General features: G+C 46.6%; 2 protein-coding genes across 3 annotated transcripts; one reads left to right on the top strand and one right to left on the bottom strand.

Annotated features, from left to right (window-relative positions):
• Nucleotides 1-8457: 8457 nt before the first annotated feature.
• On the top strand, nt 8458-20025 carry LOC123052636 (asparagine--tRNA ligase, chloroplastic/mitochondrial). Of its 2 annotated transcripts, XM_044475938.1 has the most exons (15): nt 8458-8777; nt 11922-11990; nt 12501-12605; nt 15324-15431; nt 15949-16086; nt 17465-17539; nt 17717-17794; nt 17895-17963; nt 18058-18132; nt 18259-18342; nt 18447-18533; nt 18999-19094; nt 19176-19250; nt 19386-19512; nt 19692-20025. In XM_044475938.1, the coding sequence occupies exons 1-15, from the start codon at nt 8487-8489 to the stop codon at nt 19805-19807; spliced, it is 1593 nt and encodes a 530-aa protein (XP_044331873.1). In that variant the 5' UTR covers nt 8458-8486; the 3' UTR covers nt 19808-20025. The 2 variants fall into 2 exon arrangements, with proteins under 2 accessions (XP_044331873.1, XP_044331874.1); XM_044475939.1 differs by lacking the exon at nt 11922-11990.
• A 122-nt stretch (nt 20026-20147) lies between these two features.
• On the bottom strand, nt 20148-22475 carry LOC123052637 (WAT1-related protein At5g47470). The gene is made up of 7 exons (XM_044475940.1): nt 21883-22475; nt 21734-21799; nt 21476-21592; nt 21190-21397; nt 20948-21109; nt 20704-20855; nt 20148-20503 (listed from the first exon to the last, which is right to left on the bottom strand). Exons 1-7 carry the CDS (start codon nt 22080-22082, stop codon nt 20368-20370), a joined length of 1041 nt encoding a protein of 346 aa, XP_044331875.1. The 5' UTR covers nt 22083-22475; the 3' UTR covers nt 20148-20367.
• Nucleotides 22476-25027: the final 2552 nt, after the last annotated feature.

Below are 25027 nucleotides of genomic sequence, written 5' to 3'. Positions count from 1 at the left end.
GCTAACCACTAAGCTGGCGTATCAGGCGGTATGGAAGACGAAACCCACAGACACTCTAGCTTCGGCAATCTGGAGAAACTACATGCTAAATAAATGCAGGATCTTCCTCTGGCTCGCCCGCAAAAACCGCCTGTTCACAAACGAGAGAAGCTTCAAACGGGGCATTGCCACATCCGCCACCTGCCCTTTTTGCAGCTGTTGCGAGTCCATCGAGCACCTTCTTTTCGAATGCCAACAACTCAGTCCGCTTTGGGTTGAGCTCAACAGTCTCTGCCATGGTATGCCAGAGGATCCGCTTCAGGCCTGGGACGGTGAATTAAACAACAAATGCAGATCTACGGTGCTGCTGGCCGTCCTCTGGAATATTGGAAAAGGCGGAACGCCAAGGTTTTCCGGAATTTACACCTCGAGCTCCACAGTATTGCTAGCTCCGCTGCTGATGATCTTCGGCTCTGGTCTCACCGATGTAAAAATATTCAAAAAAAATTAGCCTCTGTGACTGGGGCTCCATGTTGTTCCACCTAGCCGGGAGATTATAATCCCACCGCTTGTTGTAATTTTTCTTTCTTTCTGTACCCTCTCACCCTCTGTATCTCTGGTATGTAACCCCCCTGACAGTTGGTAATAAAGGTTCAGGCAGGCGTAAGCCCGCCGTTGACGCGTCAAAAAAATGATTTCTCCTTGCTCGTCTTGTCTTATATGCTACTACTACAGTGTAACACCCCGCATGTAACTTTCCATATTTGAAACTCCAACTCTTGCCATTTTCGGCTATGTGCTATGATATTCTCCTCGTGGTCGGGTTTTGTCTTTCGTTTTGCATTTTGTTCATGTCATGCATTTCATATCATGTCATCATGTGCATTGCATTCGCATACGTGTTCGTCTCATGCATCCGAGCATTTTCCCCGTTGTCCGTTTTGCAATCCGGCGCTCCCATCTCCTCCGGCGCACCCCTCTTGTTTTCTTTCGTGAGCGGGTGTCAAACATTCTCGGAATGGACCGAGGCTTGTCAAGTGGCCTTAGTATACCACCGGTAGGCCACCGGTCAAGTTTCGTTCCATTTGGAGGTCGTTTGGTACTCCAACGGTTAACCGGGCACCCGCAATGTCCATTTGTGTGTTGCAGCAACCCCTCCCCCCCCCCCAAAACTAGCCCAAAACCCACCAAACTCCCTTCCATGCTGTAGGTCGTTCGATCACGATCGTGTGGGCGAAAACCGCACCTCATTTGGACTCTCCTAGCTCCCTCTACCTATTTATATGTGACCCTCCCGAAAAACGAACGCAAACGAAACCCTAGAAAAATCCCTCCGCGCCGCCGGACGTGTCCGCCGCCGGCCGGACATTTCGCGCCGCCGCCCTGAACCAGTGGCGCGCTGCCACGTGGCCGGCCCGTACGCCGCCGCCGCCGCGGCCCGGGCAGCCCGCCGCAGGCCCCCGAGCCCGTCCGCGAGCCCGCGTGCGCCCGGCCGCCCGCCGCGCCGCCGCCGTTGCCTCACCGCGCCGCCGCCGCCGCCTCGCCGCCTCACCGCGCCGCCGCCGCCCGGCGCCTCCTCCTCCGCCGCCGCGCCGCGTCCTCCCCTCGCCGTCCCTCCTCCTCGTCTCCGGCGCCGGCCACGGGAGCCTCGAGCCCGAATTTCCCGAGCTCCCTCGATCGGATCTGAAGCTACAGTGCGTTGACCTCTCCCCCTCCTTTTTTCTCCAAGTCCTTGGAGTTCTACAGCATGTGCACTTGTTCATCATTGCATAACTCTCTGCATATAGCTCCGTTTTGTGCGTGTAATATGTCAAATTGTTCATCTCGTGATGCTCTACATTTTGTTCAATTGCACCATGTTCATTCGAGGCCATCTTGATGCCCAAATCTCTGTTGCAAGAGTGCTAGTTGCTGTTATCTGCTGGTTCTTAACAGAACTTGGAGATTTGTCATTTTCTGTATCATTTAATCTGTGCATCTTATGGGCATGAGCTCTACATGTGTTTTGTTGTATGCCATGTCATCTTTCCAGTGGTGTATGCCATGTATTTTTGTGATCTCTGTGGTGACTAGCACAAGCATGCAAACTAGGCTCCGTAATGTTTCTGATTTCAGGGACTGTGATTTCTCTAAGCCTTTGTCTGCTGTTATTTTGTTGCCATGTAAACTTGATGCTACAGAGAGATCCATGCATATTTTGGAGATGTTCAATAAGGATGATTTGTAGATATAGTTGTAATTGATCCATTCCTTCCCTTGTTTGAAATTATGGAGTGCCATAGCATGACTCAATCTTGCTCTACTTTTGCTATGAAATATTTCTGGCAGATTCTTAACATGATATTCATTTTTGCCAAGCTTGTTGTAGTTGTTCCATACATGCTATGCTTTTGTTCTTGCCATGGATAGCTTCATAAACTTTCCATCTTTCTGTAGGTATGCTTGTTTTGTCATGCATTTCCTTGTGGTGAGTGCATCAAGCTCACCAGGATGCCCTCATATTACTGTTTCTGTCATGCTCTGTTTTCTGCTAAGTCTGAAACCTGATAACGAACCTTGCCATGTTTACAAGGTTGCCATCATATCTTCTGGTCCTTTTTGGATTATGGTCAGTAAGGGACTTTTGTCATATGCATTTAGTAAAATAGTGCCATGCCTTCTTTTGCGATGTTAAGTTCCTGTATCATGTTGATTTCGTGCTCTGAACATTGCTACCTGATGCTGTTTTCTGCCATGTCCAGTAATTTCACCAAGTCTGTGAACCTGTTATCTTTTGCACTCTTGCCATGCTTGTTTGAGCTTGTTATGTTGTGATCTAGCCGTAGCTCAGTGTTCATCTTTTGTCAAGCATCTCCTATAGATTACTGCCATACGCTTTGTTGCTATGTTGGAGTGTTGTAGCATAGTTTCTTGTTGCATTCTAAGTGCTATCATGCTGTTAATCGCAGATTCATGTCATTCTTGTTTTGCTTGCCATTTGCAAACCATGCATCCGTTTCTGGTGATCTTTATATCGATTTCGACCGAAATAATCTCATATTTCCAGTGGCATGCTTGGTTTGCCAAGTTACTGCCTTGTTCATCTTTTTCCTTCCGGAGCACGCATATGCATCGCATATCATATCTTGCATATCATACATGTTTTGCATCATGTTGCTTGTGCATTTCTCGTGATTGATTGTGGTTCCGTTGCTTGTGTTCTTGTCTTGGGTAGAGCCGGGAGACGAGTTCGTGAATGAGGAACCTGTTGAGTACGCTTAGGAGGATCAAGCTTTCGACAACTCTGAGAACCTTGCAGGCAAGATGACCACCCCTCGAAGTCACTTCTATCTTTGCTTTGCTAGTTGTTCGCTCTATTGCCATGCTGCGCTACCTATCACTTGCTATATCATGCCTCCCATATTGCCATGTCAGCCTCTAACCATCCTTTCCTAGCAAACCGTTGTTTGGCTAAGTTACCGCTTTTGCTCAGCCCTTCTTATAGCGTTGCTAGTTGCAGGTGAAGTTGAAGTTTGTTCCATGTCGGAACATGGATATGTTGGGATATCACAATATCTCTTATTTAATTAATGCATCTATATATATTTGGTAAAGGGTGGAAGGCTCGGCCTTATGCCTGGTGTTTTGTTCCACTCTTGCCGCCCTAGTTTCTGTCATACCGGTATTATGTTCCTTGAGTTTGCGTTCCTTACGCGGTTGGGTGATTTATGGGACCCCCTTGACAGTTCGCCTTGAATAAAACTCCTCCAGCAAGGCCCAACCTTGGTTTTACCATTTGCCACCTAAGCCTTTTCCCCCGGGTTTTCGCGAGCCCGAGGGTCATCTTTATTTTAAACCCCCGGACCAGTGCTCCTTCGAGTGCTGGCCCAAACGAGCGATGTCCGGCGCCCCCTGGGCAACCAGGGTCTATGCCAACCCGACGTCTGGCTCATCCGTTGTGCCCTGAGAACGAGATATGTGCAGCTCCTATCGGGATTTGTCGGCACATTCGGGGGCTTTGCTGGTCTTGTTTTACCATTGTCGAAATGTCTTGTAAACCGGGATTCCGAGACTGATCGGGTCTTTCCGGGAGAAGGTTTATCCTTCGTTGACCGTGAGAGCTTATGATGGGCTAAGTTGGGACACCCCTGCAGGGTATTATCTTTCGAAAGCCGTGCCCGCGGTTATGAGGCAGATGGGAATTTGTTAATGTCCGGTTGTAGAGAACTTGTCACTTGACCCAATTAAAATACATCAACCGTGTGTGTAGCCGTGATGGTCTCTTCTCGGCGGAGTCCAGGAAGTGAACACGGTTTGAGTTATGAATGACGTAAGTAGGAGTTCAGGATCACTTCTTGGTCATTGCTAGATGACGACCGTTCCGTTGCTTCTCTTCTCGCTCTCTTTTGCGTATGTTAGCCACCATATATGCTTATTGCCTGCTGCAGCTCCACCTCATTACACCATCCTTTCCTATAAGCTTAAATAGTCTTGATCTCGCGGGTGTGAGATTGCTGAGTCCTCGTGACTCACAGATTCTACCAAAACAGTTGCAGGTGCCGACGATGCCAGTGCAGATGATGGGATCGATCTCAAGTGGGAGTTCGATGAGGAACGTGGTCGTTACTATGTGTCTTTTCCTGATGATCAGTAGTGGAGCCCAGTTGGGACGATCGGGGATCTAGCATTTGGGGTTATCTTATTTTCATTTGGATCTTGACCGTAGTCGGTCTATGTGTGTATTTTGGATGATGTATGAATTATATTTATGTATTGTGTGAAGTGGCGATTGTAAGCCAACTCTTTATCCCATTCTTGTTCATTACATGGGATTGTGTGAAGATGACCCTTCTTGCGACAAAACCACAATGCGGTTATGCCTCTAAGTCGTGCCTCGACACGTGGGAGATATAGCCGCATCGTGGGCGTTACAAGTTGGTAATCAGAGCCATCCCCGACTTAGGAGCCCCCTGCTTGATCGAATCGCTGGCGTTGTTGAGTCTAGAACAAAAATGTTTTGAGTCTTAGGATTATATATATCGGAGAGTAGGATTCTTTTTACTCCTCAGTCCCTTCGTCGCTCTGGTGAGGTCTCCTGACGTAGAAGTTTTGACTATTCTCTCCTCAAATTTCACTAAAAAAATTTTAGGATCACGCGGGTATCTTGGAATCGTTCCGATGGTTTTGTGACGAGAACATTGTTCTTGGTGCCTCCTGACATTTAGGGGTTGTGGCAGTGTCCCGGGGAGTTGAGCTCCGAGGTGTTGTCGTCACAATTTTATCGTTGCAGTTCTGGAATACCTGAGTTTCGCCGACATCGAAATCTCTTTTATGCAGTTGTTGGTGAGATCACCTCGACGCCACCCAGTACTGGGGCGGGAGTTCGGGAGTATTGCCATAACTCGTATAACGGATGTTTTTCGAAGGTTGAGGTAAACGATTTCCGAAGGTTTCTTGGTTATGTGTTGACGGATGGATACAGCTGGATCTAGGGATTGCTAGTTTGGGTGATATATTTTGTGTCCCCTGTATCCCCAACACCAGATTGCATAACCAGAAAGTTTCGGGAGTTTATAAGTGGGAATTCAAGTAGCCTTAGGATATCTTTCCGACAGACGCATGATATGAGATTGGGGTTCGACGTCTAGTGGTCCGCCTGTACACGGTTGGTTTTACAGTGGTCTCGTAGTGTCTTAAAGAGTCCTTGGCTATGCCGACTCGGGGACGCTTCGTATGTCATGTGCACAGCCTTGTACATGATGGTGCTGTACGATTGAGCCCGTGTGGGCCCCACCACGAAAACTTCGGACGAAATCTCTATCATATGTTTGTTCCGGCTTATTCTGCAAGCCAATACTTTGTTTTGTTTTGTATTGTGGTATTCGAGTTGCTTCGAAGTCATATGTTGATTCCATATCTTTTTCAAGTGGCTTCTCAACTTATGGAAGTGTGATGATTTACTACGGAATTCATTCGTTCATCTTCGTTCGAATGTTTATTGTGAAGACTATATGTTGCAATTTCTATCCGTTGATTCTACTTGTCTATTTGTCTATCAAGATGCTAACGGATGTCACCCTCTTCAGGATGGCTCCGCCAACGCGTCAGAATCCGGATCGCAATGAAGGGAGTCAAGCGAACCCTCCGCCACCACCTCCGCCTCCGGAGGCATGGCAAGCTATCATGGCAGCCACCAACGCCAATGCTCAGATGATTCTGCAACTCTTGCAAGAACGCACCCAAGGGCAAGGCAATCAAGGCAATCAAGGTCAAGGCAACAATCAGCTTCACTTCGCTACCCTCAACCAGTTTCTCGCAAATCAGCCCAAGTCTTTCAGCTACTGTGCCGAGGCCACGGATGCCGATGATTGGCTCGTGGACATCAACAAGCATTTTGAATGTAGCAATGTCAGGCCTGAGGACTATGTCAAGTTCGCTTCTTTCCAGCTCAAGGACCAAGCTGCTGATTGGTTTCAGCAATACAAAGATTCCAGAGGAGGTCGTGTGATCACTTGGACTGACTTCTGTCGGGACTTCAAAGCGCACCACATTCCACAAAGTGTTGTTGAGAGCAAGCGTGAGGAGTTCCGCAATCTCAAGCAAGGCAACATGTCTGTGTATCAATACAACATCCAGTTTCAGAAACTTGCTCGCTTCGCTAAACAAGACGTTCCTGATGAAAAGAGCATGATCTATCACTTCAGAGGTGGCCTTAGAGAGGATCTGCAGTTAGCTCTCGTTCTTGTTGAGCCTACTCAGTTTGATCAATTCTATAATATGGCACTGAAGCAAGAGGCTGCTCAGCTCAAGTGTGAGGCTTCTAAGAAGAGAGTCAGGGACGCAGTTCAGTCTTCTTCTTCCTCACTTGTGGCAGCTAAGCAACAGAAGTTCTGGTTGCCTCCTCCTCCTCCGTTTCGTCAGCCTTACCAGCAGAAGAACAAAGGTGGCCATGGTTCTTCCAACTCTTCCAACTCTGGCTATCAGAACAAGTCTCAGAATCAAGCTCCAAAGTCCAATGCTCCTTATCACCGTCCACTCTCAGAGGTGACTTGCAACAAGTGTCAGCAGAAAGGTCACTATGCTAACAAGTGCTTCAACCAAAGGCGCCTGCCTCCTCCTCCTCCTGTCAGATCTTCCAGCAATGCAGTGGTCAAGCATAATCCAAAGTCTGCAAAGGTGAACATGATGAATGCAGTTCTCTGAATGATGTATGGATTTATTTATGTATTGTGTGAAGTGGCGACTGTAAGCCAACTCTTTATCCTATTCTTGTTCATTACATGAGATTGTGTGAAGATGACCCTTCTTGCGACAAAACCACTATGCGGTTATGCCTCTAAGTCGTGCCTCGACACGTGGGAGATATAGCCGCATCGTGGGCGTTACATACAGGAGCAAATGTGATTTGATTCCGTAGGTTGGCGTTGTTTGATTGGATAAGGCTGGCCATAGTGGGGTAACATAACTAGTATCATGCACTTGGTACTCACAAACATACTTATATGGCAGACAATTAAATAAAAAAGAGAGGGTTATAGTAACATAGGTAGATACCCCATCATAATAAATGTTATGCCACTATGTGTCTTGCATGGCAATAATTGAAACCACCTATGATACTAATCTATGATACTATGCACTATAAATGTAGTATTATACACTAGTATCATGCATATGATACTAATATATGATACTCCCCACAATGGCCAGCCTAAGATTACCCACAGTGAGAGTAACATATGTATTATATCACATATATTTAAATAAAATAGATGATGTGACAAGCAATAAATGTGGAAAGAGAGAAAAATGGTAACATAGCTAGTTATTAGTAGTATGAGTAACATCACACTAATAAATGTTGCATGTTACCATAAATATGTTACTCCCCACTGTAGAGGTAGTAACATAGACTAATAACACATGTTACTAGTCTACCTATTATGGTTAGTCTATTCACATTGCATGTGGCCTGATTAGGATTAGCACTGCCCAACAGAACAGACAGAGGCAGTCAGAGAGAATCATTGAGGAATGCGCAAACAAGGAAGGAAAGCGTAATACTGTTACGAAGATAGTCCTGGCCATGGGCAGCCCGGCCCGAACGACCCGATCCGACCCGAAAAAGCCAGACCCAGCCCGGCCCGACGCCGCTCCCGGACCGTGCTCGGGCCTAGATTTTGAGCCCGAAGACCGGGCCGGACCCGGGCCCATCGTTTTCACGTTTTCCTCAAGGACGGGCCGGGCCGGCCCGAAGGCCGACGGGCTTTTACGTGTTCGGGCCGGGCTCGGGCCCAGAAAACAGGCCCGACGGCCGGGCCGGGCCGGGCTCGGGCCTAGGTTTTTTGCGTCGGGCTTGGGTTGACCCGGCCCGAGGCATGGGCAGATATATACGAAGGCGAGTTCCGTGGAATGGAATCACAAAACGGACGGCTCAAATAGCAAGCAGCAGATAGGCCGAGCCATAGCGTCAACCCCAACCCCCCCCCCCCCCCCCCCCCCCCCCCCCCCCCCCCCCGGGCTTCGCCATGGCGGCCGCCGCCGCCGCCTGCCGCCTTCTCCGGCTGGCACCGCGCCGTCTCCGGAACCCGAGGCATTCCCTCTTTCGTACGCCACTCGCTCTCTCCTCGGGCTGGCGCCGCTACTGCGCCGCCGCGGCGACGCCGACGGGGGACGCCGTGGGGGAGTTCCGCCGGAGGATCAGGGTGGCGGAAGTGAAGGGCGGGGAGGACCAAGGCGCCGCCTGGGTCGGGAAGGAGCTTACCGTGCGCGGGTGGGTGCGCACCTGCCGCGCCCAGAGGACCGTCACATTCGTCGAGGTATTCTGGCTGGGCGACACTCTATTGTTGCCAATTTCCATGGTCCATTTTTCTATAGTTTCCAATTGCCATGGACTGCCTCAACTCGCCAGGCGTATAGTTAGCAAATTTGTTTCTGCGCAAATGTTGATGCTATTACCGAAAAAGGCTTTTGCCCCGCTTTATATATAAAGCAATGACCATCAGACAACCGGACCAAGCGATACAAACGTACGCCAACACCACACTCCTCGCACACACCCAAGGCAAGATACAAAGGTGCCGAGCACCGCAACACCACCCCAACGACCCCAAGCACACTACAGATACACAAGTTAACCGCTTGGAGTCGACGGAGACCAACACCAGGAGCTAGCCACCGGAGAGGTGAGCCGGACACGAACGAAACATGGGTTCCAAGACGGTGCCTCCTAGAAGGGGACGGCACCGGAGTGTCGCCACCGTCCAATCATGAAGATCAAGTTTTCACCTGGAGTCCGAGAGAAGTGGGAGCACCGCGACGGAGCCTTCAAGAAGGGGAACGGCATCCACGAGGCCGCCACCGACGGCCGGTAAAACCAGACAAGTTATGTACCCCGACGCTCACGCCCTTCCGGCATACCCATGCTACGCCGAACACCAACATCCATAGTTGAGGAAAGGTCTATCTAGTTTATATGTCCTTAACTTTGGAGGATAGCTTGTTTTCACCTGTTGTCATGGTATGCCTGTATTTCCAGGAAAAATGGACCCTGAGCTTAGAAATATATATTTTCAGAGACTGGGTGACAATGGTTTCTCCAAATTAGGGACCCTTATATGGCCACTAGAAAGTAAGAGTAACTCTAGCAGATTCCCTACAATTTGGGCCTTTAAAACCTTCTTGCTGCTCCCTTTATAAATTTTGAAAGACTCTGGAGGTTCTGTGCAAAGAGTCTGTAAAACCAAGACTTTATAAATTTGAGCCCGCATGTGGGTGGGAGGGGAAAAATAATCCCCTTCTTCAACTTCTCCAGACCCCTTCTCCCCACTCCAACGGCAGCGGTCGAATATGCGGCTACAGGCAGGAGGTAATTGAGGTGAAATTTCCTTGCCGCCAACCGCAGGAAGATATAAAGTATACTCTAAAAACTCCTCCCCAGTCTCTAAATATAAAGGCTGGTGGTCTGTTTTACAGTGCCTTTAAAAAAACTAAGGATAGAGTGAGGTATAGGGAATCTACTAGAGTGGAAAATTGCCCTCTCTTCTTTATAATAGCCATTATTTTAAAGATCGGGGGAATTTAGGGAATCTGCTAGAGTTGCTCTAACAAGTCTAGACTGTGTATTCTCTTTCCACCACGTATTGGATAGCTAGCTTGAGTCCCGACTACTACTTACACGGTTTCTTAGGTGAGTTAGGAGTTTAGACAATCTTTCCTTGTCCAGCCTTTTGTTAGTCATGAAAGAGACCCTCATTCTCATGCATATTGTCTTTTCACCACACATTTGATAACTAGCCTGACTGCAACTTATTGGGTTTCTTAGGAGAGTTTGGAGTTTTGAAAGTCTTTGTAAGGCTAGCCTTGTGCTATGACGAGAGATATCTTCGTCCTCACGCAAATTCTGTTTCCACTCTATATTTGATAACTAGCTTGGCTGGCATTTATAGGGTTTATTAGGTGAGTTAGGAGTTTTGATTTTTTTTTGACAGTCTTGTGTTAGTCATGAGAGAGGCCCTCATCCTCATGAACTAGTAGAATGATTATACTGGTCTTTGTATACATACATGATATAACGAATCCAAAGTTCCTCTTACCCTATCACATAAATACATTAGTATGGAGGCTGGACATTTCTTTGGCAAGAGCCGCCTCTCGCACCGTAGGTGAATCTTTGTGGGATTCACATGTTTAACCTTTTGTAACCAAATACGTGGAGAAGAGATCAACTGAAGTAGACAAAGAGGAGACTCTACTCCCCTCCTCCCCTCGCGTCGCTCCCGCGAGCGACTGAGCGGGAACCCTAGCCGCCAGTGCAGAGCTCCCCTGCCTACCTCTCCTCCCCTCGCCGCCGCCGGGTCGCGTCCCTGGGCAAACCTCGGCTGGTGCTGGCGGCGGCGGGGCTCTATCTCTCCTCGACGCGTGGCGGCTTGGCGCGAGCTGACGAACCAGGGTGGCGGTGCGACGTTGGACAAGGGCGCTGTGGCGCACGGGCGGACTAGGCGGCGTTTCCAGGTGCCGGTCATGTGCGTGGAGGGCTGGTGGCAGCGGCGGGCGTGCTTGGGCCGGCGGCGGCCGATCCAGATCTGGGGCCGGGCCCTGGCGGCGCGGGCCGAGGGTAGCGCGAGCTGCGGGTGGTGGGATGGTGGGATGGTCTCGGATGCCGGTGGTGTAGGTGGTGGGATGGTGGGATGGCAGCACGGGCTCGTGGGCGGAGCCCGTGGCTCAGGTGCTGCCCGGTGGCCATGGCCATGTTGGCGGCGTGGTGGCCGGGGTGTGACGTTCTGTGGCGGTGGTGCGGCGTTCGTCCCATCTGCCGGTGGCGGCGAACTATGGCAGGGGTGAAAACCTGTTTTGTCTTCGGGCATTCTGGTGGTGGCGATTGTCGTCCCCTTCTTGAAGGCGTCGTCGCGGCTCTCGTCGCCCACCATGTAGCTCCAGGGGAAACCTTGATCCTTGAATCGGGTGGCGGCGGCACTATGGTGTCGTGACCTTCCTGAAGGCGCCGCCTTGGAGCTCACGGTTCGTCATATGCGGCTTCGTCTCCTTACGGTGGCGTGTTCACGATGGAGGACCTTGGTAGCTTGTAGTCTTAGGGGGTGGTGTTGCTGCGCTCAGCTCCTATGTATCCGGCCTTGGGTGTGTGCATGTGTTGGGGTGGCGTGTGTTTGTATCGGGTTGTCGATGATCGTTGCTTTATATATAAAGCGGGGCGAAAGCCTTTTTCGGTAAATATTCACTACTAATATATTTAGAACTATATAGTTCAACTATGTAAAATAATGTAGTTGGACTTGCAAACTACTTTGAGAATATTTATATTTATTCATTTGCTAGCATGATTATAAACTTGGCCAATGTGTTGCATTAGTGACTGAAAAATTAATGCAACTTATTTTTGTCAACGATGGAGTATTACTATTTTTCTTCAAGGGTCTAATAAATCCTGAAACTATATTACTTAGGTTAATGATGGATCTTGCTTGTCCAATATGCAATGTGTGTTAACTCCTGAAACAGAAGGCTATGGCCAGGTACACACTTGTCTACTTGCTCGATCTAGAAGATAGAACGTGCTGTATTACTAAACTGTAACTGTTTGGAGGTGCATAGAGTGTAAATGCTGTTTACGCTATGCATCTTCCATTATTCTTATTGCCAGGAAAAATATGTTGATCAATCGAATGGTTAAATTGTGAAAACAGCTGGGCTTACTCTGATATTTGCTCTATGCCACCAACAAATCTTAATCAGATTGGCAATACTTCTGTTATATATTTTAATATCCACTTGGACAAGGACACAGTAACTTAAAGAATAAAGAGTTACTGACGTGCCTCCAGCATGCACGTCAACTCTGGGCTTGTTGTGCATAATAAACTTTATTTGAATGGGATAAAGTAGTGAAGAATTACCCATAATTTTGGAAGTTGTGATCTGTCAATTTTGTCTATGCTTCTTATTATACATAGAAGTAGTTGCTGTTAATGCTTAAATGATTGTAATACATTTCACTGGTTAATCTTTTCGATGATGGATGTCAGATAGACTCTATCAATACAGGGGCCTCAGTGTTAGTGGAGGGAGTTGTAGCAAGCAGCCAAGGCGGTAAGCAGAAAGTGGAGCTAAAGGTTTCAAAGATCATTGTGGTAAGTGTTTCATTCTGCTTATTTTTCTTTACTTTTCCTTTTTGCTTTGACTAGCAAAACATTAATGCATGTCATAAAAAAATATATCTTGTTGGATTCGTATTTGAATATAGTTTCCATTGATATTATTTTTGCTACGCATAACTTATATTTTATTAGTTAAAGTTATGGTCAAAATATGACCCAAAATACGAGGGGGACTAGTAAGTTACGATGTCTCTTTTGAATGGTAATGTCGCTAATAAGGATTGTTACAGCCAAGTTGTTATGTGCACAAATATATGATTAGGTAATATTCTAGTAATAAATATGTATTATTTAAAATTGGGAGGAGAGTTATTTAGACAGGGAAGAGAGTTATTTAGATAGGAAATAGAGAGGATTATAATTAGAGATCGAAACTGTGTCCTTTGATTGTTACTTAGGTTTCTAGTTGTATGAGGGACATCTGGCAGACTCTACTAGTCTGTCGATGAACTACTCGGGGGATTTAACAAGAAATAGCCTAAACAGAGGATGATCATGAAAGATTTCCGTCAACTTTAAATAAACGCTTCATGTCAGCCAGAACATGGCGGCTAGGGTTTATACCTGGATACAGGAAGGTGAGCTCTACCTGCCCAGATCCGCGGCTTAAATAGCCTAACAAGCGGTAAAAGAAGAGAAATGCACTGAAAAGTAGAAGTGGAGCTACAGTGCTCCTTGACGGATTTTAAACAGGGACGGGTGAAGCCTTGTGAGCCGTTGGATGCTTGATGAAGGGTGGAGGAGCATAGTAACTCTCGTCGAACCGGTACGCTGTCATTGGATGCTAATTGGACGGCATAGGTGAGTCGAAGATGGCACGCTCCAGCAGGTGTCCAGAATGTTCAGTTAGAAACAGTAAAACTGTCGAATTTTCAGTCAAGACCGCAGGGGCCTGGCAAATCCGCCTTCTCGAGCTCAGACTTGTCCACTAGGCTGAAATCCTGGAAAGGCCTTATGAATGAAAGTTGAGTCTTCCCAAGTAGCTTGTTCTTGAGGCAAGGTCACTTAATCAACCATTGCAGCACTGGTATGCTGATTTCTCCCTGCACCCTTGGTATGCTCTTTCTCTCCAGCAGAGCTTCAGGCTCAATGAGAATTGTGCCATCTGGGTTGAGCAGGGGCAGTTATGGGTTTGGTACAACTGCCGCACCAAGGTGCTTCTTTAATTGGTTCACATGGAAGGTGTCATGTAATTTGCAATTATCTGGAAGGAGTAACCTATAGGAGACAACACCCATTTTTGTCAGTACTCTAAATGGCCCATAGTACTTGGGAGTGTAACTTCAAGTGTTTGTGAATGCTGGGAGAGGTGTGTCTGTAAGGTTGGAGTTTTATAGACCATGTCTCTCACTGACAGCACTCTTTCCACTCTTTTCTTGTCTGCAAAGTATTTCATTCTTTCATTAGCTTTCAGAAGATTTTGCTTGTTGGCAATTTCTTCCTGAGTGAGAATAAATTTTGGTGTTTGCTCAGGAGGATATAAGGCTGCTTCAGCAATCATGTTTGGAGGTCTACCATACACAGCTCGGAATAGTGTCGTTTTGAGGGATGTGTGTTAGCTTGTGTTGTACCACCACTCAGCAAGAGATAGCCAATTGTTCCACTTAGTTGGTTGTGCAAAGGCCATACACCTTAAGTAATTTTCCAAGCGTTGGTTTACTCTTTCTGTTTGGCCATCAGTTTGTGGATGGTATGATGTATTGAAGTGGAGTTTGACATCCATTGCTTTAAACATTTTCTGCCACAGAGCACTATTAAAAATCCTGTCTCTGTCTGTCACAATCACACAAGGAAGCCCATGTAATTTAAAGATGTTGTCAATGAAAGCTCTTGCCACAGATAGGAGAGTAATTGGGTGAGTTATTGCTACAGATAGGAAATGATTTACCCAGGTTTGGGCCCTCTGGGAGGAGTTAAGACATTACTCCTTCCATTGATGGTTGTATTGCTCGAGTACTCAACGACAATCGGGAGGATCGCCGAGAGATCATTTCCCTGGGTTAAAAGCTCTCGACCTTGGCGATGGACAGGAAGAGGATGGTGGATTGGTGGTAGCTGTGAACCCTAGCTCTAGGATGATCTGGAATGTGTTGGATTACCCGAGAAGGACCCCAGCTTGCCTTATATACCTGGCCGAGCTAGGGTTACATGGCGGGGGTCGGATGGCCGGTGGGCACGCGCCCCTTGGTCCCGCCAGACTATGCCGTGCGCCGGTGACTTCCTGCTTCGGTGTCTCCCAAGTTGATGCGGCCCGGGTTGATGCTTGGGCCCAAATGGCTGACCTGGCACCTTGATAGAAGGCATAGCCGTGGTACCAGGCTGGCGTCCCTGCTGGCATGCCTGGGTGGCATCCCCTCGTCACTAGCTATCAGTATATTATCTCCCTCTGTCCTCACTAACCAATGTTCTACTACCCAATCTACTAGGCCGCACTGTCTGCCCATCTTTAGTGGTGGTTACCCAGTTTGTTTCATAAGTGAAGCCTCCTACGATGAGTAATTTTTTTGATGAATTTTAAGTTGTAAAGACTTTGTCCTCTTCGCTATGTTTAGGAAACTCTGATGAACTGATAATGTTGATTGTTCATCCGCAGTTGCCTTGTTGTTTTGTCAGGTTGTAGACAAAAATCACAGATAAACTTCTATTTTTCTTTTGTATTCTGATAATTTTTTTAACCTTTTCATCTTGTAGATTGGGGAGAGTGATCCCACATCTTTTCCTATACAGAAGAAACGAGCATCAAGAGAATTTCTGAGGACTGTGGCACATCTCCGTCCTCGGACAAACACTTTTGGTGCAGTATGGTCTTACTCATTGCTCGCTCTTCCATTTTTCTGGTTCTTTTCCTTATTCTTGAGGGATTACCAAATTTGATAATGTTTTGACTTTTGTGTTCAGTTTAGAGATGCACAAGCCATGAGTCGTAGATATTATTTATGCCCTTTTGTTCCATTACTTGACCACAGACTTGCCTGCTGTTTCTATTAAATCAGCTTATAAGCTAGTATGCAAGTTATAGCATGGTTAGTTATGCAAAGAATTCAGAATAGGCCACTATATGTAGTCCTGCTGAGCAGTTTGACAAATTTAGCAATGCAAACCATTTGTAGGACTGCAACAGATACGCCAAGGCAATGTGTGTGATTCTCTTGTTTTTATTGATAGTTTTATGTGTTAACACAAAATGAATTCTGGTTTGGAGCATGTCTTTCTTACGATGCAGTTACAGATAGAAGATGCTAGCTAGGGCTTCTATGCTTCTTCCCTATATAAATTTCTAAGGTGGATTTCTTACCGACGTGTGGTGCTCATTTAGGTGGCAAGAGTAAGAAATGCTCTGGCATATGCAACTCATAAATTTTTTCAAGACAGTGGATTTATTTGGGTATCAAGCCCTATTATTACTGCCTCAGATTGTGAAGGAGCAGGGGAGCAGTTCTATGTCACTACTTTGGTTAGTATTTCTTCAATAAGCTTCTATAGATAGATTAGGTGTGTTTTAAAACTTACTTGTTGTGTGGAATGTTGCTCACCATGTGTTTCTGAGTGCTGATTTGTTGTGTTCATATCTAGTATCTAGTGTCTAATATACCTAAGAAGTTCATCCCCAATCCCCACTATCTTATTTTTCTTAAAACATGCAGCCTATCCACCTTATCACACATGCCCCACACGTGCCACCTCCCATTTAAATGCACATGCAAGTCATCCACATCATCAAGTGCATGTAACCAATCAATGTTTCACTTTCCAATTTCCACCACACGCACGCCCTCCACATCATCAAGCGTCATGCGACCATTCAACTTTCCACTTTCCACCACATGCAAGCCCTCGACATCATCAAGCACATGAAAACCCTCCACATCATTATTTTTATTTTTATGTTTCAACAATAAATAATCGAACCTGAATGTCACAAGACAATATAACATGCATCCACCCTCCATTTACCTCTAAGTTGAATGTGGTGCAGTACTATTCTCATATATTATAATTTTATTTTTGATAAGTTCATTGCTAAAAAATTCCGCAGCAACATGCAGGGCGTTATCTAGTTGTAATAATATTTACCGCCAACTGAATGAGTTTTTTTAGTATTAAGCGCAAGCAATAAACTATTTAGGTTTGTCAGTTGGCTTATCCTCATGTACAGAATATACATGTTGTTTTCGTTATTTTCGTACCTTTGTAGCTGATTAGAAAAACTTCACATTGTGTTAGCAGTGATGGAAGTAGATGATCTTTGCAACTGGAATTAGCGCCCAAATGACAACGTCTGTTGCACCAGAGGGGATTATCCCCGTGCTAACGTTTGGTGTTTTCTGAACAAGTCTTATTGCTTGACTAAAAAAAGGCTGCGACTTATTCCGTATGCAACTAGGATAAGACTAGGACCAGCTAACTGAGTACCACTAGGGAACACCCTAACCAATATGGAGGACTTTGCTGATTCTGACTTTGACTAGGGCTATTACTATGACTCGGAAGCTTGTTCCACTGCTTCTGGTGCTAACTCTCGCTGAGGCTGACACTGGTAGATCTTTCCCAAGAGCATTCACAATAGAAGTGCAAGATAATCACTGAATGAGTGCACTACTAGATCAGTGGGTATTTGTCATTTGTTCATTTTCGAACGAAATCCAAGTTCTCAGTTATGATGATGTCAAGTTATTGCACTATTGTCGGTCTACACATATTTTGTTATCCATATCTGAAAAGATGGTTTTCCATTGAATGATGAGACGCTCCATACTTTGGCATTTTACTACTTGTTTTTCCTCATATAATCGTGTTTAAATTGTTCGATTTTATTTCCTTCTGTATTGCAGCTTTCAAATAGTGCTGAAGGAGGCTGCCTAGTCAACAGCATTCCTTCGAAGGATGGAAGGGTCGATTGGTCACAGGTAGTGGTCAAATGTCAAGCACCCTTTACTCCCTATAAGCAATTTTTTATCTGTATCATTCTGGTGATGTATGCTATTGCACATGCTGTTTGATTTAACTGCTGTTCATGTAATCTTAATGCTTCCAATGTTTTGTCTTTTCCTTTAACAATGGTTATTTGCATCCACATATGCTAGGATTTCTTCTGCAAACCAGCATTTCTAACGGTGTCTGGACAACTGAATGGCGAAACATATGCTTCAGCTCTATCTGATGTAACTTCTGTCTGCCTGATTTGTTTGAAACAGCTAACACTGTAGTTCTTGCCAGCTGTAACCAATCTTCTCATTTCCTGGTGGTCATCCCTTTCTACAGATTTACACATTTGGTCCCACATTTAGGGCTGAAAATTCAAACACTTCAAGGCATTTGGCTGAATTTTGGGTATTTAAACATTCTTCTACATTTGTATTTTGAGAATCTTACATTTGTGAACATTGAATTTACAGCTTTTTTTGTGTCATGTGTTCTGGGGAAGATGATTGAGCCTGAACTTGCCTTTGCTGATCTAAATGATGACATGGCGTGTGCAAGTGCATATCTCCAGTATGTAGTAGGTGCCCTTGTCTATAGCATGTTGCTTGATACTTTGTGCTTCAGATATGGATGCTCCATGTTTATCTTCGAGCAGATGTCTACACTTACATCATTTACCTAATTACTGTTCTGTTCGATGCAGGTAAAATATATTCTTGAGAACTGCAAAGAAGATATGGATTTTTTTGACACGTGGGTTGAGAAAGGGATCATAGATAGACTAAATGTATACATCTTATTTATAGCTTCGTTCTGTTGTTGCATATATGGAAGTGGTGTGTATGTCTTTGGTTATGACTGCTGAAATATTGATATGTTTCTTGCTCCCAGAATGTAGCTGAGAAAAACTTTGTTCAGATGTCATATTCTGATGCTATCAAGCTACTTATTGGGTCCAACAAGAAATTCGAGTTCCCGGTAATTCATGACTTATATCAATAATGTTCTCATTGTTACCTACAGTACAATTTTGGAACTTAGATTCATTGATAGTCTATGGAAGTTCAAGCAAATGCTTTTGTATAATTAAAAATTGGTTGCATACTTAGCTTGTTTATTGCCAACTCATGGGATTGTAGTTGGGGTATGCTGTCTTTCTGGCTTCAGTGTTGGATGAAATCGCCATGTTAATGTTGAATGGATAGATTTTGTTTGCTTGTTATTGAGGATGATGTGTTGCATTCGTATTAGTGTGTGCAAAATTATCCGTCTTTCTGCTTGTACAGACTTAAGCTCCACATACTGCAAAGTCTTGTTGTATCTTTATTTATATTTTAATGCCCTTTTCTTGAGCAAGCAAGGGTGAAAAGCAGAAATGCTAGTGATTATTATTACATATAACTAAAAAGGATCTTTCTGATTCTTCTGAAATACCTTCCACAGGTAAAGTGGGGGTTGGATCTGCAAAGTGAGCATGAAAGATATATCACAGAAGTCGCATTTGGCGGCAGTCCTGTAATAATTAGAGATTATCCAAAGGTTTGTAATGCACACTTTGCAGTATTTAACTGGTTCAGCAAGAATTTAATAATATCTTAAAGTAACTGGCATCGTCTTTAGGAAATCAAAGCTTTCTATATGCGACAAAATGATGACGGGAAAACAGTTGCGGCAATGGATCTATTGGTTCCTCGGGTAAGCCCATAACCAAAACCTGAAACATCGCATCCTAGTAAACTTGTTAGTATGAACGAATCAAGTTCAAGAGAAGCTTTTATGAATTTGAAGGAATAACTTTGTCATCATTTTTTATGTTGTGTTCAATTTCAGGTAGGTGAACTCATTGGAGGAAGCCAAAGAGAAGAACGGCTTGATTACCTCGAAGCTCGGCTGGATGAATCAAATCTTAACAAAGATAGCTACTGGTGGTATTTGGATCTGCGGCGATATGGATCAGGTTAAGTATCGTAACCATGCAGAAGTTGATAACATCTGACAGTGCAATTATCTTGCTTTTTGTTTGTTTGTTTGTTTGTAGCAGATGATTCCAAAATTCGTAGGTAGCTATATCCTTAGTGTAGCCTGCTTTTTGTTCTTGTGATGGGAGCTAAGGAACTTGAACCTTTCCTGTTACAGTTCCTCATGCTGGTTTTGGCCTTGGATTTGAACGGCTTGTACAGTTTGCAACCGGAATAGACAACATCAGAGACGCCATTCCATTTCCCAGGGTTCCTGGTTCTGCGGAGTTTTAGCACTTGAAGAGTGCGTGTATAATCTCTAAAAGCATTCTTGCCTCGGACTTGAAGAAAACCTTACATTGATTTGTTCATTGTAAAGAGTTTACCCTTTGCAAATTCGTCGAATGCTGGGATTTTAGTCGATGAATTCTTTGTGTACGTCCCCATTCAGTAAACAGACAATTTTGCCTTGGGGACTGATACCAGACTCCTTATGATAGCCACTTTTAACCTGTTGTCTGGTTCTGCCATAACACTCAAAAGATTCACCTTGAAGGAAGCATTTGTTTAGACTCTAGCTTTTCAGCAAGCTATTTATCTGTTTCCGGTATGACCAACAAGGTTAAAGCTTGAAATTACTGGAGCTAGGCGCAAGACAACTTGCATGTGCTTGGTATTCTTCATTTCATCTTACCTCTATCAGTGCTCTACAATCTGATGCTACTGATCTAAGCATCTTGTCAGTATGAACATAGCATAGTACAGTACTTGTTTACAAAAATCTAACAAAGAGAAGTATACAATCTTTGATTTTTGCTATATGAACCCTGCCTGTCTAGATATTAAAACAAAAGCTAGCGTGGAAGCAAGAGTGGTTTCTCTATATCGTCTGCCACGACCTTGTCTGCAGGAGGAAGAACATGGCCTTCTTTCTTCTTTGCCCACAGAACTGCATAAAGGCCGGAGAAAAGAAATAGCATCCCTAGTATGCTGCAGCAAAGCAAAGCCCCCCAAAAATATCAGCCTATTCCTTGCTATGGAAAACATGAAAACCCAAGAAAATTCTCTCTCTCTCTCTCTCTCTCTATATATATATATATATATATATATATATATATATATATATATATATATATATATATATATGAACTCTTATCTCAGGCAGGGTATGCATGCATGTATGTACGAACCTTGCTGGTTGCACCACCCGTCCCAAGAAGAGGGCGGAGAAGATTGCGGAACCCACGGTCTGCGTGGGGCTAAACAGTGAGACGAGCACAGGCCCCTTCTTCTCTAGCACCCACGTCTGGTACATGATGGACACGGAGCTCACCAGACTACCCTGTTATGTTGTTATAAATGTAGTACTAGGTCAAGCTCAGCCTCAGTAGCCGCATGGTGGCTCATTTCACACAAGTTTTGGCAAGCACGCACCACAAACACAAGGGAGAGGATTATTCCGGTGCTGATCTGGGCCGTCCCAGGGCCGAGCCTCCCTGTGGTAAACACCTGGAACATCCCTGTCAGCAAGGCGCCGATGAGTGAGGTCATGGCGCAGAGGGTAAAAGGGGCCGGGAAACGGATCAGGGTTGCTGCCTGCAATTGCATGGATGCATCAGGGCCGAGACATGCAAGACGGTAAGTTAATCAAGTTATTTGTGAGCATGGAGGTGAACCTGCAGGATTATTGTGCCCGACAGCACGAGCACCGCACCCAGGAGGCACAGGCAGCCGACGACCCAGGCTGCCAGGTCTGGCGATCTTCGGCCCGGTGGAGTGGCAGGGCTCTGCAGGATGCTCATGGTGATGGCTCCCCCCAGGCACAGAAGGGTCCCCACTATCTTGGCTCTTGTGTACCGGCACTTGAGATCAACCCTCTCAAACCTACAATTTATTAGTATTTATTTACAGATCGCAGACACTCGTTGCCCTCCAAAATCTAGAAGACGGCAACAAATATACCGGAGGCAGCCCGCGACAACGAAGATGAATCCCGGGGCCAGGTTCAGCATCGCGGAGGCGATGGCGGGGGATGTCCTCTTCATGCCATCCAGCATGAGGGCTTGGAACACAGTCACCCTGTAAGCAATTCATTAATAAAACATAAAGCATACATACATACATATGTTCGTGAACATATATATATATATATATATATATATATATATATATATATATATATATATACCGTACTACGTATATGTTTGCTTAGTTTCTTACCCTCCCAGAGACAGCACCACCAACTCAAGGATCAACCTATTACTCAGCTCCGACGGCCATTTGTTCCTGCATGCCACACGTGATGAAAGCAGCTAACGAATTGTTCAATGCGCATGCATGCATGCACGCGAGAGCGAGATACCTCCTACCTGTCGAGGTTGAGGGCGAAAGGGAGGGTGAGGATCCCCGTGGAGAGGCTGCCGAACGTCACCAGGAAGAGCGGGTCCAGGCCCAGCGCCAGGATCGGCGTCAGCACCACCATGTACGCCGCGCCGGCAAGCTGCACGGCAACCATCCCCACCGAGATCGCCGCGTCCTCCCACCACCGCGCGGCCACGGTGGCGGCCATGTATGGCTGCCGGCCGGCCGGGGTGCCAGTGCTATGCCTAGGCTAGCTAACTACTCGCTCGGTCGGTCGTCCAAGCCTGGTTGCCGGCCGCCGGTTGTTTTTCTCCTCCTTCCCCTTGTCTCGGCGTTCGTGGTGCATGCAATCGGCGGGTGCCCACTCCCTGCTGCGCACATCTCGCACTCTCTCTCGCCGTCAGTTCCAGTTTGCTATTTTGAGGCCAGAGCCTCCCTCCCTGTCAGGCCCGAGGCACCTGTTGCTTAAGGAGAATCTTTTTTTTTCTTCAAAATAAACAAACCTTTATTCATTAGAAATAACCACTACATCGTCTGTGAGAATCATTACAATTTCATTTGAAGGCTCCTCAAACCAATCCGAGGTCACAGGAGGGGCACTCATGATAACAAGGGACTACGAAGGCTCGACTCACCCCCGCGTCGCCCTCCTCTGGCGGCGACACGGGGGAAACCCTACTCCGCCGCTGCCGCCGCTCGCCCCCTTCCCCTCACCTCGCCGCCACCGGCGAAGCCCGCGCTGGCTCTGGGGAAGGTGGCGGCGGGGCACTTCCTCCCTCGTGTGGTGACCCTGTGTGGTCGGTGGCTGCGGCAAGGGGGGCTGCTCCATGGCGTCGATCTGCACGACGTCGGCCGTTTCCTAGCGCGGCGCGTCTAGCGTAGGTGGCGCAGTGGTGGCTTCTCTGTCGAGTGGTGGGTGGTGGCCGGTGGATCCTGGTCGGTGGGCTCCAGATCTGGTGCGGCAATGGCGCTGGTTGCGGGCGGCGGCGCAGTGAGAGGGCGGCGGTGCGGTGGCCTCGCAGATGCTTGTGGCTGGGCCTGGCGGCGGAGGTGCGGGCTGGTGCTCCGGTGGCCAGGGTCACGGCCACCGGCGTCTCCCTCCTTGCCGGCAGCGGGTGACGGCTCTCCTCCTCGCACCGCATCCCAAGCCGACGGCTTTGCTTCCTCCCCTCCGATGGCGCTGCTCCGGTGGTCTCCTAGGGGTTCGGACTGTCCGGGAGAAATCCGTGCGCGGCAGCAGCCCGTTGCAGACGACGACGACGCCTGCGGGTGCCGTCTCCTCCTTGGAGGCGTCGTCTTGGCCATGTCTGTGCCCTGCCCGGGCACCAGGGGAAACCTTAGGCTGGCTCACTAGCCAGGCAGCAGCGGCGCAGTAGCGTCGCGTCTTCCTTGGAGGTGCTGCCAGGGTGCCATGGAGGCCACCGGAATTGTTGCTGGAGGTGGTGGCTCGTCGATGCTTCGTCGAGGATTGGGGCATTGTGCCGTTTGGTGATGGTGGCTGCTGTGAGCATGGGTTCTTGGGGCGCAATAATGTACGCCAACACTAGCTTCCCTTGGATGACACCTTCTTGGGAACCAGCTGGTTCCCGCTGTTCACTCACCGACTCCTAGGCGTGAAGGGTGGAGAGTGCGTTGACCTAGCATGTGATGTAGTTGGTGTTGTGCTTCTAGGTTTCTCGTGTTGGTCAAGACGCGGCCCTTGATCTGTGAGTCTTGCCTCCTTGCCATTGTGGCTTGAGGTTCAACTAGGCGAGTTGAGTCGTTGTAGTCGTGGTGTGTGTCCTGTGTGCCGAAAGGTGTTGTATCAGCCGCTTGGCTCTTCTTCTATGCTATTGATGCACCTCTCCATGGTGTATCCTTGAAAAGAAAATCCGAGGTCACAAAAAATCTAGCTAATCTACCGGGCTCATAAGCTACTTTATTTGCTTCTCTATTATAATGTCCGAATCTAGTAATAATGAAATCACAGGTATAATGAAAACAATCATCGAAGATTGCCGCCGTCGCGCCCGCCGACCGTCCTCCATTCTGCATGGTTTCAACCACCTTCAGATTGTCCGAGTTAATAATAAGGCGATTACATCCCGCCCTCTGCGCCAGTGATAGACCAAATTTGAGGGTTGAAGCTTCCGCCATCAAAACATCCGCGCAATAGTCAATTTTCCCGTTGCCTCCTGCAATAAACCTACCTTTGTCATCTCTTAATACCGCCTCATCGTTCCCTTAAGGAGGTCGTGGTCAAAAGAAACGTCAACATTAAGTTTCACAAATCCCTTGGGAAGACAGGACCAACCCCCCTTTTTCATAGAAGCCGCGGGTATGATGCATTAACGAAATTTGATGTAAGGGCAAGAATTCCCATAGAAATTTGATGTGCATTCTGCTTTGTCTTCTTATGCACAATTTTTCGTCTTTCCCACCATATATGCTGAGACAATAATCATTTCGCGCACATTGTGATGGCCAAAAATCAACAATTCTTGGTCTTGTAGAAGTAGTAAATACTCCAACACCGCTTCTCCAACACGATCTACCTCACATGCTTTATCAATAATGTCATCCAACCCAAGCCTTTTCCAAACCTCCTTGGCTTTTCTACAAAGGAACAACATGTGCTTTGTATCTTCTAGGCCCTCCGAGCATGCAGGACAAATGGGCGAGATCTTCATATGTCTATTTGCAAGCGTAACTCGGCATGGAAGTGTACCATGCTGTGTACGCCATATAAATTTTTTGACTTTTGCTGGGCAAGATAACTTCCATATCTTGTTCCAAATTGGGTTTACTGTGATTCGTCCCATACCATTAGAATGTCTTAATTTATTTCCATACCGATGTTTCCACTCCCTAGAGTAGGCAGACCGAACCAAGAACATACCATTTTTCGTATAGCTCCAAGCAATAAAATCTGGCATATCATATTGTGACATTGTGAGATTGGAATTGAAAGATTGCGTTGTACATCAATGGGCCACATAGTTTGTCTAATAAATGATGCAACAAGTGTACAACCTCTTTGTCGTAGCCGTGTCGACCTCAGCATCATTGGGTTGGACGCTAAAGAAGTTACGACAGAGGTGGCTGTCGGAGGTGTGGAGGAAGATCTAAGGAATCTGTAGACGGCGTCTAGGGCACTGCTCTGTTGTGATGGAT

This window comes from Triticum aestivum, chromosome 2D, assembly GCF_018294505.1.
Source record: "Triticum aestivum cultivar Chinese Spring chromosome 2D, IWGSC CS RefSeq v2.1, whole genome shotgun sequence".
In the NCBI taxonomy this organism is placed as follows: Eukaryota; Viridiplantae; Streptophyta; class Magnoliopsida; order Poales; family Poaceae; genus Triticum; species Triticum aestivum.
This window is presented reverse-complemented; position numbering and strand designations above follow the sequence as displayed.